This window comes from Molothrus aeneus, chromosome 8 (assembly GCF_037042795.1).
Source record: "Molothrus aeneus isolate 106 chromosome 8, BPBGC_Maene_1.0, whole genome shotgun sequence".
NCBI lineage: Eukaryota > Metazoa > Chordata > Aves > Passeriformes > Icteridae > Molothrus > Molothrus aeneus.
In genome coordinates this window covers 31,903,563-31,923,608 of record NC_089653.1, presented here as the reverse complement: position 1 = coordinate 31,923,608, position 20,046 = coordinate 31,903,563, and the positions used below count along the sequence as shown (strand labels likewise).

The window sequence follows — 20,046 nt, the reverse complement described above, 5'->3', positions numbered from 1 at the left end:
GTGGGCGGGGCGGGGCCGGGCCGGGCCGGGCCGGGGGGAGGCACAACAAACATGGCGGCGGCGGGAGGCGGGAGCGGCGCGGGGCGGCGGCGGTGAGTGCTGCCTGTCCTCCCCTTCCCGCTTCTTTCCTGCCCTTCCCTCTCTTTCCCGGTCCCTTTTCCTCCCTCCTTCTCCTTCTGGGGCTTCCCTGTGCCGTGATGGAGCCGGGCCGGGGATAGCGCTTGGGGAGGGCCGCGCTGCCCCGCCGGGAGCGGGGCCGGGTCAGCGGCGCAGCCCCGAGGCTGCTGCCTTGGTGTGGGGCTGAGGGACACGGAAATGAGAGGGATCACAGAAATTACAGAATGGCAGAAATCACAGAGTTACTGAAATCGCAGGGTCACTGTAATCGCAGAATCAGTGGGTGAGGTTGGAAGGAATCGATCCGGGGCCACCTCCCTGCTCAGGCGGGGCCATCCCCGAGCACACGCACAGGTTCTGGGCTATCTACACTGAGGGAGACTCCGCACCCTCTCTGGGCAGTCTATTCCAGCGCTGTCACCTCACAGTAAAGAAGTTTTTCCTCGTTGAGATGGAACTTGCTGTACATCAGTCCCTGTCCCTGGCTCTGGTGCCACTGCTGGCTCCCGGAGCAGAACCTGGGCCCTGCTGGGACACCGGGGGCCAGCCAAGGCTGAGCGCCCTCCCAGCTGCGGCTCCTCTCCAGGCTGAGCAGCCTCAGCTCCCTCAGCCTTTCCCGAGCACCGAGATGCTCCAGTCCCTTCAGCATCTTTGCTGCGCTTCCCTGGATGCTCTCCAGAAACTCCGTCTCTCTTGTCCCGAGGAGCCCGGAGCGGGACACGCGGGTTTCTGGGAGGTTTCCCGTGCCCGTGTCCCTCCCCAGTCTCGCTCGGGCTGGAGGAGGAGGAGCGGGATCGAGCGGGGGCGTTCGGGGTTGGTCACAGGTTACGGTGGCCACCGACGCTGTGCTTCACTCCCCTCCCCACGGTCAAACTCCTTCAGGAGGAGCGGGAAGGGCTTGGATGGAGATTGGGATCCTTCCTGCTTTCATTTATTTGCTATGGAAAAGATGGAAGAGAGAACACTCCCCCTTTCTTCCCCGGGGTTCCTTAGAAGAAGGTGGGGTGCATACATATGCTCACAGTAAATTTATGTTCTTACTGCATAGGTGTCCTCATGGCTACTTTATGCTCTTATAATTACTGCAGGATTAGTTCTGACTGTGTGTGTGAAACTGCTGGGTGTACTCTATGAACTGCTTTCTTTAGCAGCATTATTTAGGCAGAATATTTCATCCTGGCTGTTCTTAGACAGCAAACTTAGCTCACCTCAGTGCTGTGACCCTTGTTCAGTCCAGCAGTTGTGCCTGGGTAGAAGATGAGTAACCAGTGCTCTGCTCCTGGTGGTGCAGAGCTGGAGGAGGTGTGGTTGTGTCAGCAGAGCTCGGGTAACACCTGGTGTGATCAGCCCATCCCTGGTGTGTGAAACGCGAGCTGGGCTGCTCAGTTTCTGGTAATTAGAATTGCATTTTCTGCTTTGCAGGGGTGACACAGCAAGGATCAGATGTGTGTCATTCTCCCCTGAGAAGGAGAGCTGCTGGCTGTGTAGCTCTAAAAGATGCCACATAAAATGACAGAGGTGTTTGAGCACACAGATGGGAACTTTGGGTCATGTTCAAATTGTGGTGACTTCCCTACACTGGTGTAAAGAAAAGGATGAGTGTTCTCAGGATAAATCAATGAGGTAGAGAAAGGAAGTCTTATGCAGTTGATCCCTAACCTGATTATGGAATTTTATGTAATTTTCTTTCAAAATTAAATGTTTTTTAAAAGCAATCAGTGCAATCAAGTAATGGTGAGAGAACTGGGGTTGTTCAGCCTGGAGTAGAGAAGGCTTTGAGGTGACCTAATTGTGGCCTTCCAGTACATGAAGGGACACAAAAGAAAGATGGAGAGAGACTATTTACAAGAGCCTGTGTTGGGATGTGAAGCAATATCCTGTTTCACCTTTCCCAGTCCCTCAGGTGTGCCAACCTCTCCCTTCCCCTCCCCCTTGCCCCCTTGCTAAGTGCTGTCCCTCAGTCTTAACATTCCAGCAAGGGCATCAGTCTGGTTGGTGATGTTCAAAAGATGCCCCTCAGCCCTGGGGTCATTGGCCAGTCTGGGTGTCATTGTCCCCTGAGACTGCCCCCCTCCCACCTGGTTGGTGGCACACCTACCCCTTGCCCTCCCCCTGTCCCCAAGCTTAAAAAGACTCAGGACCATGCAGTCAGGATTCTCTTGGAGCTGTTACAAGATTCAGAGATCTGTGACCCTGGAATAAAACTCTGGATTAAACCCTATGGCAAAATCCGTCTCCTTTTCCTCTTCACCTCACCTAAAGCCTTTCCACCAGAGGTAAACCTGAGTTCCTGCTTGCCTGGACTTGTTCCAAGTGCCAGCTGCAGCATCCAGCCAGCCACAGGTGTCTGTGAGGTGAAAACACCACAGCTGCTGCCTTTGGTCAAGCAGCAAGGGCTGGATGAGCCCAGGCAGGTTCCACCTGGCAATATTGGGATCATATTCCAATAAACCTGGAGTGACAGGACAAGGGGAAATGGCTTTAAACTGACACAGAGCAGAGTTAGATGGGTATGGAATTGGGAAGAATGGGTGTGGATACTGGGAGGAATTTCCTGTGAGGGTGGGCAGGCCCTGGCACAGGTGCCCAGAGCAGCTGTGGCTGCCCCTGGATCCCTGGCAGTGCCCAAGGCCAGGTTGGACACTGGGGCTTGGAGCACCTGGGACAGTGGGAGGTGTCCCTGCCATAGCAGGGCTGGCACTGGGTGGGATTTAAGGTCCCTCCCAACACAAACCATCCTGTGATTCTCTGAAATAAGATTTAGTGCCTTACCCAAAGGCACACAGAGATCTCCTCTGATAACACAAACCTTTGATGTTGTTTTGAATGGTTTAATTTTAAATTGTTATTTCGTATTATAATTAATGGAAAGTTGGCCTGGTCAGGACTCTGTGTTACACTGTCCTGTTTTTCTCCTCATATCTTCAATATTAGAGATATCTTTAATATTATAATTCATATCCTGATGTCTTTGTTTTATTGCAGGAGACACCAACAAATGGAACACAAATTAACTTAAGCCTACAGGAGGCTGGTGACACCTGGAAGAGGGTAGGTAGGTAGATACATAAAGATGTGTTCTGAACTAACTTAATGATGATAATTAATGCTGGGAATTGAGCACACTCAGGTAAGATGTGAAAGAACATCCTCATCTGGATGCCAAAAATGAACAAATAGCTGTAAGTAGCTTTGGATATAAGATATCCAAATATTAAGATATTTAAATGTGGTCTGGAACTCTGAACTTGAGTTCCTGTAGGTCACCTGGAGTACCTATTAAAAATGGGGAATATTCTTATTGAAATGGTAGCATTGTAAATTTTTTTTTATTATAATCTGCAGAAATAATGTGACAGATTTGTTGTTCTCCTTCCAAATGTATCCCAAGCTCTCTCTTCCCAAATTCATTGTGAATTGGGACTTTATAGAGGTTTGTTATTTACACTCCCCAAAACAAGCATGACCACTGATTTCTGGGGAATATTTTAATAATTTCAGTGCAAAATAATGGACTGGATTAAGATTTTTACTCAGGATAGGAAAGGCAAATTTTGGGAGAACTGGGAAGCAGTGCTTTGTCTAAGGCTTCTTTCCAGCTTTGCTAATCACCAACATTCAGTTGTTTCCCAACATTGCAGCTCCCACAATTGACTGACCCAAATCTGGGGTTTTTTGGAGCCAGGTGTTTATTGGAAAACAGAAGTGAGTCAGAAGTGTCCTTCAGGTGACATCCAGGAAGCAGAGGATGCAGTCTTTGAAAAACTTTCACTGGAAGTGTGATCATTTTAATAAAATTTAGAGCAGCAGAGCATTAGATTCCCGTCTTTCAAGCACAAACATTTTTCAGGTTTCTTTCTTATAACTCATGGGAGTTGGGAAGAGTAATGGACTCACATTTCCTTTTTATTCCTTCTAGGAAAAGTGGAGAAGCTGTGTTCAGTGTTTTTTATCTGACGTGTTGAGGTACATTTTGGAGCATGTTTGCTACTTAGCAGGGAACTAAAATTCAGGTATGATCCATTTTTTTATTTTTAAAAATGCAGGTTGATTTTTATTACTATGTTGGTTTTTTTGTTTTAAAATTTATTTACTATGTTATTATTATGTCATTTACCTGTTGCTGAAAGCGATTTCCCCATAAATTATATTTGGTGATCTTTAATGAGTTAAAAATTCAAAAAGCAATATTCTTATGGTTGCAGATTTGCTCTTTGACTCAGTGTAGTGGGTCTAATGCTGGCCAAATGCCCATGCATGCACTAAAAGTTATTTATTTACTCATTTCCTGCTGTGAGGTATGGATTAGGAGGGGGAGGGCAAACCAGGCTCAAAACTGTAAATAGTATAAAGAAAACTTTATTAGCAGAATTAAAGTAAAAAATTATAAAATCAGAACAAACCTTCAAAACACTTCTCCCCCCACACCCTCTTTTCTTTCCCACAGACAACATAAGGAGACAAACCCTGGAACTTTCAGTCAGTTTGCCACCTCTAAAATAATCTTTTTTCAGTCCACCTAGGGGAGTGGAGTCTCTCTTGCCATGCCATGGAGACTTCTCCACAAGAAGCAGTTCTCTTGTGGCTTCAGTGTCACAGCAAATCAGCAGCCAGGAAAAGAAAATCTGTTTGCAGTGTGAAAGTCCCTCCCATGAGTTACAGTTTTCCCAAAGCTGCTTTCATGGGCCATGTTAACTTATGGGGCACTATTTTATGGATGAGCTGTTCTAGCATAAAACCAAAAATTCTCTTCTTTTATCTCTGGGAGCAGAGATTTTTCTTCTTCTATCCCTAGGGCAAAGTTTCTCGTCTCTCTCTTCTTGTTGGATTACAGCTTTTCAGCCTGCACGTGCTCCAGCACGAGTGTCCTTCTCTCAGAGGGTGCATCCTCCCATGCACTTCATGAGCTACAAGGAAAAAACAAAGTCTGATAGATCAAAAATGGATCTTTACCATAGCCTCACAAAAGAATTTTAGCCCAAGTCTAAGGCATCTCCTCAATACCCTCCCATCTAGAATTTGACTCCTTCTTTACTGCCCTCGGTGTCCATGTTGTTTTCTCTATGTGTCTTCACCCTTTTCCTTTTCCTGACTCAGGAGAGAATTGGTAGGTTCATGTGCAGGGACAGTCCTGGCAGCATGGCCTGGTGGTGGCCAGGAAAATCCCAGCCCAGCAGTGAGCCAGGCCTGGCCACATGAGCCCAGCCCAGCCAGGCCTGGCCATGAGTGTAACCATGATATTTTCTGAAAAATCCCTTTGCCAGGATTTTCCTCCTGAGAAGCTGAGAGGCCTCAGGAACAAAATGTAACCAATGGTTATCTGCTGCTGTAGAAAGCAACAGGTGCATCTGGGATTGGTCTCATGTGGTTGTTTTTAATTAATGGCCAATCACAGTCAGCTGGCTCAGACTCTCTGGTCAGTCACAAGATTTTCTTTCATTTCTTTCAATTTTCAATCAATTTTCAATCATTTCTTTCTATTCCTTTAAGGCTTCTGATGAAATCCTTTCTTCTATTTTTTTTGGTATAGTTTTAGTGTATCATTTTCTTTTAATATAATATATATAATAAAATAATAAATCAGCCTTCTGAAACATGGAGTCAAGATTCTCATCTCTTCCCTCATCCTGGGACTCCTGTGAACACCACCACACATGAGAGCCCAGTCCAGCCAGGCCTGAGCCAGCTGTGTGAGCCCAGCCCAGCCAGGCCTGGCCTAACCCAGCCACATGAGCCCAGCCTGGCCCAACCAGTGACCTCTTCAGAGGCCATAAGCCAAGAGTCCTCATGCCCCAACCCATCCTTAAATGCATTTTCATAGAGGCGTATTCAGCTCTGCTAAGTGGTTTAAACTGGTGTCACTCTTCCAAACTAGGCTGCTGATTGGTTAACTGTGGGATCTCAGCACATCGTTCCCGATGTCCAGAGATGCCAGGAGAACCCTTGGGGGTCTTGGAAATCCTGGAATGTTGCCAAGAGTGTTTGGTGGCTTGATTTTGATCCATCCACAGAAGTGACAGCAGTTTGAGGACATGAGAATCACTTTAGAGTGAAGGGTGTAAAAGGAACACATTTAGAGGGTGAAATATAAACTTCAAGGTTTTTGGTACAGGGGGGTTATGGAGACAAGATGGAGGGATCAGGGCGTGTCTCGTCCTTCTTCTTTCTTCTTCTTGTCCTCCATCTCCTGTGGTGATGTTGGCACTTGGGGATTGGTTCATGGTGAAGGTGCACTTGCCAACATGGGTGAAAAGTATTGGAAAATAAAGGTAAATATCATGTACGTAGATTTTAGTATAAAAAGACATGACCGCCCCGTGGGTGGTCAGAGAGTGCCTGTGACTGCTTGCAGATCAGACCTCTGTTGGGCAGACAGAAAATTTTGTAGGTAAGAAATAATAAACAATCAGAAGACGGAAAAGCTGAAGAGTCCAGACTCGTCCTTTGAAACGCGTGCCACCCAAGAACCACCCTACCCGTGTCGGGGCAGAGACAGACAGCCGGACCCGACAGTTAACCAGATGTCAATCTTCAAATCTAGCCAGCTGATTGGCTCTTCAAACTAGGCAGTTGGCTAGTGTGGCTAGTTCAAACTCATTGGCTCTGCCAGGTCCTCACAGGGAACCACCCCCTCAACTGGAAACCAGACTTTGTTTAACCACTCAAGCTGTGTGATAAAAGTAATTCTTCACTTAAAATCCAACCCAAAACCTGAACCTGTTACTATGAATGCAGCCAAACTCAATGACACTTGTGTTCTGAAAACATTTTCCCTTCTAGGCACGAGAGGTTGTAAATGAAAGAGTCAATATGGGGGAAAAGAAGGCAGAACCATTGGATTTTGTGAAAGATTTTCAGGAATATCTGACCCAGCAGACTCATCATGTCAATATGATTTCTGGATCGGTTACTGGTGACAAGGAAGTAGAGACTCTCCAGGGAGGTGAGCTGTACCATAATTTTTTTTTCCAGTACCATAAATTTGATGTTTTTTGAGAGTGACTTCAGTGTTCACAGTCCAGATAATACTGCTGTATGGAAGCATTGCTGGTTGTCATTTTATGTCACATAGGATGTGCATGTACCTTTGTTTTGATCAGAGCATGTTTTTATAATTCTCTATATTTAAAAATCAAGGGCTGAGAGAAGCAAAAGCTCTTTGGCATTTGCTCACAGTGTGACAGATGGTGTCCCACAGATTGCTCATTAAAATCTGTGTTGCATTGTTCACAGCTGGGACAGAAGGTGATCAGAATGGTCTGGATCATCCCTCTGTTGAAGTTTCACTGGATGAAAACTCAGGAATGTTGGTGGATGGCTTTGAAAGGACTTTTGATGGGAAGTTAAAGTGTCGATACTGTAACTATGCCAGCAAAGGAACAGCACGGCTCATCGAGCACATCAGGATTCACACAGGTATGGGATCTTCTCTCTGCCTGCCTGGGAGGCCTTGGGGATTTCCTCAGCATTGGGATTTCCATGTCAGCAGTTGGCAAATTCATCATGCTCATCAGTCACATGACAGGGATTTAAAAATTGAGCTGGCACTTGAGATAGGAAGAGTAAGATGATTTTGGATTTCTGCTCCTGAACACACATCAGATCCTTTAGGCAATTCTGACATTGCAGGCCTGGATCTGTAACTCCTAGATCAGTCTACCAAGGGAAAATCAGAATTCCTAAAGTGCTGCCTTACAAAAGTGTTGGCCTGTTATTCTTTTACTCACATCAACTTTTTAAAAATTCCTCAGAAAACTTTGTATCCATAAATTTCATTTGATAGAAGAACAAAGTTCTGCATGTGCAAAGGAGATGATGGTCTGCCTGATCATCATCCTATGTCCCATCTGGAAGAGCATTCTTAACAATAACTGGGTATTGGTGGGTTTTTATAGTCTATTTTTGTCAAGGTGTGCCATGTACCTATTTAAACTGTGCAAATCCCTGCTGGCATTTATTATTATAAGTAACTATATGGGAGTAAAGTTTAGCATGAAAGCTTCAATGTAAATTGAAGGCCCCTAAAAATATCTTCTAGTTTTTCTGTGCTGATGAAAAAAGTGACAAATGTATTCCTACACAGAGATTTATAGGGCCTTTTCTTCCTCTGTTGTTTAGAAAATATTCCTGTTCTGCACAACATTCTAGATGTGGAAGTACAAAGCATAGTAATAAGAATGAAGTTATTGGTAGAATATTCAAATGTAAGGACATATCATCAAGTTTGTGTCTGGTATCAGGAGTGAACAGAAAAGTTACAACTGTGGCTTGTTAAAGAGCATTTGCCACTGTTGGATGTATAAACCTGAAAAGCAAAACTCCCATAAAGGTTAAAATATCCTAAACTGTTCTGAAAGCTCCAACTTCATGGCAAATGAGAGAAAACAAGAAAATAGATGTTTGTGAATCTGTCAAGTGTATCACACCAATACAGATGACTTCAGGGTGTTAAGCAGAGCAGAAAAAAAATTGTGTGCTGCAAAGAATGAAAGTTTTTACAGGTTTGCAGCTGATGTGATTGTAGCTCTCTCAGGTACAGTTAGTCTCCTCAGATTCTCACTTTGCTGGGAGCCATTCCTTCCACACAGGAGCTCCCTGGGTGGATTTTGGGAAAGGTGGGGCCCCTTCACTGACCCTGCAGTGTTGGCTTGTTTCAACAGGGCATAATGGGGTAGGAAATGGCAACCAGCCAGAAATCAGAGAGTTCTGAGGTTCAGATTCTGAAGGACCTGGTAAATTCTTCTCTTGTGTCTTCCAGAACAAGAAAATAGTTATTTTGGTTTGGTTTTCCTGGTTTGGTTTGGTTTGTTTTTCTACTCAAGGGAAGAAGATCCAAGGCCTGAGTGTTGTTTGCCTTGGAAGGCTGGCAGAGGGCCAGGAGATGTTGCTTGTGCTGTGAGGGCTCAGATGAGTCAGCTCTAAAGTAGGGAAGTGGCAGCTGACTCACAGCCTCAGAGCAGTGTAAATAAACAGGTACAGCACCCTGGACATCTGCCAAAGGAATTGTGACCCAGGCATGATCATGCAACCATCATTATTATCATTATTATTAAGTGCAGCCTACCACAGGATTGGCTTCATGCTGAGTCTGAGAGCAGATAATGAGTAGTTCACCAGCTGGATTGTGCTACATGCGATGCAAAACTTTTATCTCTGTGCAACCAGTTTAGAATGAAATCAGATTGACAAACTCCCTGCATTCACACAGAATTTGCCAATCTTCTCATACCATTTTATCAAGTCTCCAGATCTTTATCTATCCTTGTGTGTATGTGTATGAGTGCAGAGAGATGCTCATGGAGAAATCACGGTTTTACTTGGTGCAAAGAAGGTATTAGAGGTAGCACAAAAGTTGATTTCTTTCCTCTTGGAGAGCCAGTGATGTAGGGGGAATAAAAGAAATCTTATTTGGTATCCCAGACTGTCATTCCTCAATGTGGAATGCTCATCAGTCACATGACAGGGATTTAGAAATTGAGCTGGCACTCAAGATAGGAAGAGTTAGATGATCTTTTATTTCAGCACCTGAACACACATCAGATCCTTTAGGCAATTCTGACATTGCAGACCTGGATCTGTAACTCCTAGATCAGTCTACCAAGGGAAAATCAGAATTCCTAAAGTGCTGCCTTACAAAAGTGTTGGCTGGCCTGTTATTCTGTTACTCATGTTAACTTTTTAAAAAATCCTCAGAAAACTTTGTATCTATAAATTTCATTTGATAGAAGAACAAAGTTCTGCATGTGCAAAGGAGATGATGGTCTGCCTGATCATCATCCCATGTCCCATCTGGAAGAGCACACAGCTCTCCAGGGAATGCCTGGCTTTTGGTATCTGTTACAACTCTTTAGCCAGAGGATCCTTTTTCAAAGCTCAGTCCTTGAGTGGCTGCCTGTCTGTGGGGGTTATTTAGGATGCTAATTCCAGGATGTTTAGGAGTAGGGATGTCTGGAAGGTCCCAGAAGGATACTCTCCTTCAGAGTTCTCATGAAGGTTTGTGTGTTAGCCTGATTAGCTAACACACAGGTTTGTGTGTTAGCCTGGTTCCACTCAGGATTTTTCTGTGTGCTGATGATCCCTGGGTGAGGCAGAGCTGTCCCAGTGCTCTCCACTCTCCCAGGATGCCCAGCTGAGCTCGAGGCTGGCGGTGACTGAAGCTGGACGAGCGGCTCCCAATGAGCCGCACACAAAGCCTGTTCCAGGCGCTCCCAGGTGCTGTGGGCTAACCTGTTCTGATTTTCCAGGGGAGAAGCCACACAGGTGCCACCTGTGTCCCTTTGCCTCGGCCTATGAGCGTCACCTGGAGGCCCACATGCGGTCCCACACCGGGGAGAAGCCCTACAAGTGCGAGCTGTGCTCCTTCCGCTGCAGCGACCGCAGCAACCTGTCCCACCACCGCCGGCGCAAGCACAAGATGGTGCCCATCAAGGGCACCAGGTCTTCCCTGAGCAGCAAGAAGATGTGGGGGGTTCTGCAGAAGAAGACCAGCAATTTGGGCTACAGCAGAAGAGCGTTAATTAATCTGAGTCCGCCTTCCATGGTGGTGCAGAAACCAGACTACCTTAACGATTTCACCCACGAGATCCCCAATATCCAGACTGAGGCGTACGAGAGCATGGCAAAAACCACGCCGAGTGGTGGCTTGCCCAGAGATCCACAGGACCTCATGGTGGATAATCCTTTAAACCAGCTCTCCACCTTAGCAGGACAGTTGTCCAGTTTGCCACCTGAAAACCAAAATCCAGCCTCTCCTGACGTCGTGTCCTGTCAAGAAGAAAAGCCTTTCATGATACAGCAGCCTGCTGCACCTGCAGTAGTTTCAGCTGTGTCAGCAAATATTCCTCAGAATTCCTCTCCAACCAGCCCAGACTCCCGGCCCACTCACAATCAGAGGAACTATAGTCCCGTGGCAGGGCCCAGCAGCGACCGCAGTGCCCACACCAGTACTCCCAGTATCAGCAACAGCCAGCCCAGCACTCCAGCTCCAACCCTGCCAGTGCAGGACCCTCAGCTCCTGCACCACTGCCCACACTGTGACATGTACTTTGCAGACAATATCCTTTACACCATCCACATGGGATGCCATGGATTTGAAAACCCTTTCCAGTGTAACATTTGTGGGTGTAAGTGTAAAAACAAGTATGACTTCGCTTGCCACTTTGCAAGAGGCCAACATAATCAACATTGACTGAGAACACGCTTTTGTTTAGTTTTTTAACATATTACAGTCTATTTTTCATACTTGCTGATGGAAAGCTTGCACATTCCCATAAGGAATCTTCACATTAATCAATTCGACAAAGGAGGCAAATTGATTTCCGTGTTCTTATAAAACTTGCCAGGGAAATTTTGTATCAGATTCAGTTGCTGTTTTATATGTAGCTTTTCAAAAAAAGCCAAGAGTGCTGTAAGGGTTGGAATGCATTTACATGCTGTGGTTGCTAAATTTAAGTTGCTTGCATTTAATCCCAATAAACATTCTGCAAGTGGAAAAGCAGAGCGTGTGTCCTGAACCATAGGAGGTAATGCCCAGATCGTTTACTAGGCAAGACAAGACATATTATCCATAAAATATGAAAGGTCAATGCAATGACACATCATATAGAGACAGAACAAGGAGGAATGGTGGTGGCTTCATGGTGACAGAGGGCAGGGATGGATGGGATATTGGGAAGGAATTGTCAGGGTGGGCAGGCCCTGGCACAGGTGCCCAGAGCAGCTGAGGCTGCCCCTGGATCCCTGGCAGTGCCCAAGGCCAGGTTGGACACTGGGGCTGGGAGCACCTGGGATAGTGGAAGGTGTCCCTACTTTAAGGTCCCTTCCAACTCCAACCATTCTTTGACTTTGGAGAAATCCTTAAAAACCTGGCTACTCAAACAAACAGAAGCAATTTTCACCTACAAAATCAGTTTGATGTAAACGTTGCTTTAATCTGATGAAGGTTAATAATAAGTTTTTGTTTACTATAGTCTAAACTCTTCATGCTAGGACTTCAACACTAATTTAACTATTAGCACAAAAGTAGAAGATATCAGGTTATTGTGAATAAAACTATGGTAGAAAAAAGAAAGAGCTAAAAGCCTGTTATTCATGAGTTATTGAAAACAAAAAAGTAAGAAACCTTATTTTACCTACACTCTACAAAATTTTGCATGTCAAATTTTTTTTGAGGAGGCAATTTTTAGAGAGATAATGAAGAGCCTGTATATTCTGTGAGATTTCTAATGCCTTAAACTGAGTTGTACAGATATTTAAAATTTGCACAATTAGACTTCTGTCCTGCTGATAGAAGTTCTGATAGAAACAAACTAGAAGTTTACAAATCAAACTCCTTTGTTCAGTTTTATGTTGGGCCAGGCTACAACTGAGAGGTTGCCTGTATTTTTGAGAGTTGTATAATCCAGTTTATTGTAAATTTCAGCTGACTTGGAGGCCTGGTTTGTCCCCTCTCCCAGGTTTGATGTCCTTTGGGTGTGCTGGGAATAAGGGGAAGCACCTCTGGCTTTTTCTGGGCTCCATGTAGGATGCAGAGGAAAACTGACTGACTACACTGATGTTGTTTTTAGGAATTGTGGATGGCAAATAATAACTCAAGTTGTTTATTTTGCTTCTTAGTGTACACTCATCTTTAGAAGCCCTCAGGCTAAAGGACAGGCACTTTAACCTAAACCTGAGTAAAACATCTAATTAAAATGAATAATAACTTTATGTGCTAGATAAGAATTTGAGACATTAAAGGAAGAACTGTTACTTTTCCCATATTTAGACATGCACTTTTACCTTGGTTTGTCCTACTTGAGACAAATTAAAGCTTCCCTTATATATTTCCCTTTTCCTATCAGCAAAGCATGTTTTGTTAAAAGCAGGGAGATTTTATTAATGTTCCACAAGTCAGAGGTTGGAATCTCAATAGGAAATGTTTGGCTTATTCAAATTTATATTTTTATGCTAAAACTTCCTGAAACTAATGGAAAAATGTACAGTGATCAGGGTGAGATCAATGCAGGAAAACCACCTGTGTAAGAATTTTAGCTGTAGAAGTAATTTTGACTTTAATTAAATAGAAATTTGGATACCAGACCTGTTTCTGTCTACCTGACTGACCTACTGTTGAATTTCTGTGCTTGAAGAACTGGGTTCTTTCTTGGCTGTGCAGTCTTGAAGTAATGAGGTCAGAAATCTGCCACTGGAGTGGTTCCAGTGTAGTTAAGATGAACAATAACACTGTCACTCCTAAAAATTGTTTTGTTTTCAGGCCTGGTTCAGAATTTGTTTTGCTGGGTTTGTAAGACAGAATGTAATTTGCATTTTTCATGAGGACACTCTGTAATTCCAAAATATTTCATTGTTGCTTCATACTTTTTAGATTTGTTTTATAAGTAAAACTGCAAGTCTGTGTGTGTAAACATCCTGTATTTTAAGGATAAAAGCTGACTGAACTGGAATCCAGTTAGAACTTACTGCTCCTGGGCAGGTTTTGGAATCAAAATTTTTCCAGTTAAAGAGGGCAGAAATGGTGGCACTCTTTGGATCACATGTTGAACAATTCTACAATTTAAATTTGGCTGAAATGTAGTGTTAGGATAAGAGAAGACTGGAAGACTTTACAACTATTAATTTATGGAAGTGGTTCTTGCCTTTTTGGTAGATGATGCCCTCTCCTATTCCCAAGCTCTGGCATTCCCAAGGGAACTTGTGCATGCTGGAGCTCCAGGGAGCACCTTTCAGTACTGAGTGATCACAGCAGCCAAGTGCTCCTTGCCTTGTGGGTTTTTCCCTGCTGGTATCCTAGGGAGAGTCATTTCCCTGTGCACAGATGTGGTTTCTGACCTCTGGGGCTTCTGCTGGCTGTGTTCACATTGCTAGAGGCTTCTCTTTGTCTCCTCATTTGGTGATTTAGAGAAATGACTCCTGAGCCACAATGGCCTTGGGCAGAACTCAGGGTGGGTCACTGATGGAGGAGTTGGGAGCAGGAGGAAGCCTGCAGAACCCCATGGAAAAGGGGCCCTTGTTCAGGAGGGGATCCCATTGTGGGGAATGGATGTTCTTAACAACAGAACTCAGTGTGAAAAAATCTGTCCCCAAGCCTTGCAAATCAGTGTTTGGAAGGATTTTCCTGCTGCTGCCTGGACACCACGGGTTCTGCTCTGGAGTGACTGAGGGAAAGATTAGTTGGGACATCTCTGAATGGTTGAGGAATGAAAAAACTCTTTTCTCTGTTTCCTTGGGCAAACTCCTCGTGGCAGGGGCGTTCCTGGGCAGCAGCAGCAGTAGCAGTGTTGTTGCTCATCCCTTGGTTCTGCCCCCAGAGCCCTGGGGTGGATCCCTGTGTCCTTCCCAGGACTGGGATGTTCTGATTCCAGGATCACACTGTGTGTTCAGTTGTGCCAAACACTGCCCGGGCATCATTGTCCCCTCCTGTCAACTGAGCAGCTTTGGAAGGTGTGTTTTCCTATTTTTCATAATTTATACATACTATTGACTAGAATTTAAAGACCAGAGCTGGTACTGGCAAATTCTTTCCAAGTGTGATCCCTTGCACAAGCAGGCCTTACCCAGAGCCAGTGAGGGAGACTTGTCCAGGATTCTGATTGAGTCCTTTGTTAAGAGAACTTTTCATTTTGAGTCCTCCATGTGCACTCACACTGCACTCACTTGTTTTGTTGTTTTTTTTAAAAACCCAAATCCTCACATTATAAGGTAATGGGTGATTAACATTTTAACTGTTATTAATGGAAGTTTGGAAAGGAGATGGAACTTTTCCATAGTTCTGTAGCTGCAAAACATGAATCTTGTGGGGGTTTTGTTTTTATTGTCACTGATTATTTTATAGCTTTGTGGACATTTCTAACGTGCACTATTTATAGCACTCTTAATACTCACTGTTTTGAGACTGAATATTCCAAGGAACATTTGAATATTTCAACATTTTCATTATCTCAGTTAATATTCAACTGTGAAGGAGGCAATAGGAAAAATATTTTGTTTTTTCACAGACACATGTTTAGATGAAGAGGATTTAGACATAAAATGTTGATTGGCTTTTTAATATAAAAGTCAGTGCTGGGACACTTCCCAGCAGTATTTTCCAGACGAATAATCTGTTAATGTTTGTTTTGTTCCAGAATGTTTTGAGGGTTTGCTTTTTGTTTCTTTTTGACAAAGGGAATGTAATTTAGAAGTCTTCACTGGCAAGTTTTCTACTAATTTTAAGCTTCTTTGAAAATCTACAGCAAATGATGTTCTGCTACAGGAAATCTCTCTCCTGCTAAAGCATTTTTCATTGAGCAATCTTTGTGTATGTGCTTCTAAGTACCTACTTTGTTAATAATATGTATTTCAGTGTAAAGAGCAGATTTTATGCAAAAATGAAAGCTGTTAGAGCTGTAAAATAAATTCTAATGTTAGTGAACGTTTCTGAGATGACAAGGTTAATTCTGAAATAACTCTATCTCGTGTAGTTCATGCTGTGAAGCTTTGCTTTTGTAAGATATGAATAAAATAACACTTTCTAATTAGGTCCCATGTCAATTCTTAATTGCATATCCTTCCACGGGTGGAGCTGGTGATTTCCCAGGTGCTCCTCCTGGGTTAACTCTTTCTGATTCTGTGAAATTTGAATCTCAGGATGGTTTGCTCTTGGCTTGATCTCCACAGCCAAGAACAGCTTGGTTAGATTTGATTAAAGTGTTTCTCTTCCATATCATGAGGAGAGGAGGCACAGGGGCTCCAGAGAAGGGAGCTGCACCTCAAATCTCTCAGCAGCAGTGCTCAGAGTACTGCATTTGAAATACTTGGGACTCCTAAACACCCAACATTCTCTGTGTCATTATTTTAAAACATATTTATTTACTACCTTGGTTGCCTCCTGTTGGAATGAAGAAATAACACTTGTAGCAGGGTCAGAATATTGGGTTTTCAAAGTCTTTCCTTGCCTCAAGTCTTCCAAAAATTCTGCTTTCAGTTTGTTGAGTTCTTCTGCCAGCTTCTTCATCTCACTTGGGAGAACGTTTTTACCTAAAACAAAATTGAAGCTGAACTTTTAACTTCATGCTTACAGAAAAAAATCACAGACCCACAGAATATCCTGAGTTGATGATCCCCCACAGGACCATCAGTCCAGCTCCTGTCCCTGCACAGACACCCCAACAACCCCACCCTGGCAGTGCTGCCCAAACTCCTGGAGCTCTGGCAGCCTCAGGGCTGTGCCCATTCCCTGGGGAGCCTGGGCAGTGCCAGCACCCTCTGGGGAAGAACCTTTCCCTAAATCCAACCTAAACCCCCCTGACAACACTCCAGGGAGAAGCCTGAACACAGGCACAGAGCTGAGCTTTTCAGCTGAGGACACTGAGCTGCTCCTCATATAAATCTGCCCCTGTCCTTATTGCCACGTGTCCCAAAGCAGTATTAAAATCCTCTAAAATGCTGCTCTGTACTAAATGGCTTTATTAAAGCTGTAATTAATACAGTTAATAAACATGATACTGGTTTTTAAACCTACACACTTCTACAAACTACCCTGACCAGAGCTGTGAAGGTGTTGCCACAGGCACAGCTGCTGGGATAGGATCCTGGACAGTTTATCCCAAGGGAATTGCAGGGGCTGTTTCCCAATGCCAGTTGGAGCTGGGATGGGTGGGAAGGGCAGATGGGGTGGGTACCTTTGGCATCCTGCATGGCCTCAGAGATGGCTCTCCTGCATGCCTGGTCAGCCTGATGGACAGCACTGGCTGCACAGATGGCTCGAGCTGCCTCCTGGCCAGGGCCACCAGCAAGGAAGAAAACAAACAAACACTTTGAATTTACTTGGCTTTTGAAGTGCTATTTGAGAACAAAACATTAGCAGCACCTCAGGCTGGCACCACTGTCCCAGGCTGCTCCAAGCCCCAGTGTCCAACCTGGCTTAAATTAGTGTTGAAGTCCTAGCATGAAGAGTTTAGACTATACTAAACAAAAACTTATTATTAACCTTCATCAGATTAAAGCAACGTTTACATCAAAATTTGAATTTGTACATGAAAATTGCTTCTGTTTGTTTGAGTAGCCAGGTTTTTAAGGATTTCTCCAAAGTCACAGAATGGTTGGGGTTGGAAGGGACCTTAAAGGAGGGACACCTTCCACTGTCCCAGGTGCTCCCAGCCCCAGTGTCCAGCCTGGCCTTGGGCACTGCCAGGGATCCAGGGGCAGCCACAGCTGCTCTGGGCACCCTTGCCAGGGCCTGCCCACCCTCACAGGGAACAATTCCAAAGCTGTGCCCTGAAGCCCAGCAGTGCTACCTTCTGCTCTGTGTCCTCCTCATTTGGCCTCTCTGGATTTTCCAAAGCAGTGGCCAGCAAGTTCATGATCTGCTCACTAAGAAAACAAACAGAGTAAACCATGACAATCACACAGATACACTTCTTTTCTTTTCTAATGATGCCACAGAAAAAAAAAATGAAAAGCAAGATTTCAGTTAAATTTTTAAGGCAATCAGTGAAATAATCCTAAATGAAAAACAATTACAACTCAAATTATTTCCAGCCTCATCATTTCAGACAACTTGCACAGATTTTCAGTAACAGGGTAGGAATGCTGTGGGTTTTGAGGTTAACTCTGCAGAGGATGGTGGCTGTGAGCTCCCAACAAGCCTGGATTCTGTGTAACTGCCAAAAATCACCACTGGGAATACTTTTTACACATTGTGTAGATACAAAAAGAAGCTTCTACCACTGAAGATAGCACTTAGGGAAAACTCTGGGATCAATCAGTAACATACTCATCCTCTGAGATGCCATCAGAACTGCTCAGAATGAGGCTGTGCTGCTCCCAGGTGTTTTTCCTGGGATCTGGCACCTCTATTTTCCTTGCCATTAATTGTATGGTCTGCTCAGACACAGGATCACTCCTGCGGCGGTTCCTCTGCAGGCAGCATTCAACTGGGCACTCCAAAAACAACTGGCAGAAGCCCAAGGAATCTAAAAAGAACAGAACCAGACAATTTTGTCTTTAAACAGTTCAAGTAACAATTTCTGAGAGCAGCATGCAGGAGAAAGGCTCTACATGAATGAGGGGCTTCTGCTCTGCTTCTGAACCTGACATGAACACAAATCTGGACAGGGAACAGAATTTTACCTCAAGGCTGCTCAAGAAATGTCTGAGACAGAACCATGGAATGGTAAAGTCATTTCATTCCATCCCTGCCATGGGCAGGGACACCTTCCACTGTCCCAGGTGCTCCAAATCCTGTCCAGCCTGGCCTTGGACACTGCCAGGGATCCAGGGGCAGCCACAGCTGCTCTGGGCACCTGTGCCAGGGCCTGCCCACCCTCCCAGGGAACAATTCCTAATTCCCAATATCCCATCCATCCCTGCCCTCTGTTACTGGGAAGCCATTTCCCCTGCTCTGTCATTCCATGCCCTTGTCCCAAGTCCCTCTCCAGCACTCTTGGAGCCTCCTTATGTACTGGAAGGTGCTTTAAGGCTGCTCTAGGAAGGATTTTACACGATCTACCAATTTATAATAAGGCAGTAACAAAGTAACATTGATTGCTACTCTGTTACAGGTACCCAGCGATCAGAATAACCCACGCTCCAGGAGAGCACGTGAAAGAAGGCGCTGAATTTCCCACAATCATCCTCATGCCGAAGATCAGCGAATAAATAATTACATTTGCGGGCCAGCTGGTACACCTCGTAACGCATGCTCTGGTAATAGAAGTTGTCATCCAGCAGGAGGACGAGCGGCCGGGAGGCGGCTCTGGGGGCGGGCAGCAGCCCCTCCCGGCGGCAGCAGCGCAGGAAGCGCGGCCAGCCCGGCTGCACAGGGCCGGGCAGCGGCGCCCCGGTGAGCAGCGCCCGCAGGAGCCCCTCCAGGCACTGCAGCAGGTCGCGGCGGCTCTGCTTCCAGCCGGGCAGCTGTGGGGAGAGCAAGGCGGGAGATCACGGCCTCCATCACCGCCGCTGAGTGCTCCCGGCCCCGCGCCCGCCGTGAGGGGACGCGGCTCGGCCAGGCCGCGTCCCGTTGCCTGGCAACCGCGGTCGCACGCGATGACGTAACACCAGCGCGCCGCACTGACCGATGGGGACGGGCTGGTGCGGAAGGCCTCGGGCGGGATGAGCTCGTCGTAGGCGAGCAGCGCGCAGGCCCAGCCCGGCCGCTGCGGCAGGCGGCGGCTCAGGGCGCGGCCCAGGGTGGACTTGCCGGCCGCGGGCAGCCCGCACAGCAGGCACAGCCCCACCCGGGCGCCGCCACCGCTTCCCCGGTGCTGCTGCTGCTCCGCCGCCAGCGCTGCCGCTCCCGCCGCTTCCGCTGGCGCTGTGCGCATGCGCCGGGCCCGCGCCGCGAGGCGCCCCCTGGCGGGCTCGGTGTAAACGACAGAGCCAGGAACGGCCCCTTCAACCCGGCCCTGGTTGAATCCGGTTCTGGAGTTACACATTTTTTACCCAATTCTGGTTTTACCCATTTTTTACCCAGTTCTGGTTTTACCCATTTTTTTTACCCGGTTCTGCTTTTACCCATTTTTTTTGCCCAGTTCTGATTTGACATTTTTTAGCCAATTTTGGTTTTACCCATTTTTTACCCAGTTCTGATTTTACCCATTTTTTACTCGGTTCTGCTTTTACCCATTTTTTACCCAGTTCTGCTTTTACCCATTTTTTACCTCGTTCTGGTTTTTGCACATTTTTTACCCAATTCTGGTTTTACCCATTTTTACCCGGTTCTGGTGTTTGCCCAATTTTTTTTACCCAGTTCTGGTTTTTACCCATCTTTTACCCAATTCTGCTTTTACCCATTTTTTACCGAGTTCTGGTTTAACCCATTTTTTACCCTTTTGTGGTTTTACCCATTTTTTACCCAGTTCTGGTCTTACCCATTTTTTACCTAGTTCTGCTTTTACCCATTTTCTACCTGCTTCTGGTTTTTATCCATTTTTTACCCAGTTCTGGTAT

The 20,046-nt window shown here is 45.6% G+C and overlaps 2 protein-coding genes across 4 annotated transcripts; one reads left to right on the top strand and one right to left on the bottom strand.

The window, feature by feature from the left end:
• Window positions 1-36: 36 nt before the first annotated feature.
• Window positions 37-12,317, top strand: IKZF5 (IKAROS family zinc finger 5). 2 transcript variants are annotated; one of them, XM_066555148.1, is made up of 6 exons: window positions 37-92; window positions 3,103-3,168; window positions 4,037-4,130; window positions 6,898-7,060; window positions 7,351-7,533; window positions 10,362-12,317. In XM_066555148.1, exons 4-6 carry the CDS (start codon window positions 6,928-6,930, stop codon window positions 11,303-11,305), a joined length of 1,260 nt encoding a protein of 419 aa, XP_066411245.1. In that variant the 5' UTR covers window positions 37-92; window positions 3,103-3,168; window positions 4,037-4,130; window positions 6,898-6,927; the 3' UTR covers window positions 11,306-12,317. The 2 variants fall into 2 exon arrangements, with proteins under 2 accessions (XP_066411245.1, XP_066411244.1); XM_066555147.1 differs by having other exon boundaries at window positions 3,103-3,172.
• Window positions 4,461-19,421, bottom strand: PSTK (phosphoseryl-tRNA kinase). Of its 2 annotated transcripts, XM_066555150.1 has the most exons (7): window positions 19,173-19,421; window positions 18,765-19,011; window positions 17,873-18,071; window positions 17,394-17,469; window positions 16,779-16,872; window positions 15,974-16,134; window positions 4,461-5,024 (listed from the first exon to the last, which is right to left on the bottom strand). In XM_066555150.1, exons 1-7 carry the CDS (start codon window positions 19,419-19,421, stop codon window positions 4,992-4,994), a joined length of 1,059 nt encoding a protein of 352 aa, XP_066411247.1. In that variant the 3' UTR covers window positions 4,461-4,991. The 2 variants fall into 2 exon arrangements, with proteins under 2 accessions (XP_066411247.1, XP_066411248.1); XM_066555151.1 differs by lacking the exon at window positions 4,461-5,024 and having other exon boundaries at window positions 15,944-16,134.
• Window positions 19,422-20,046: the final 625 nt, after the last annotated feature.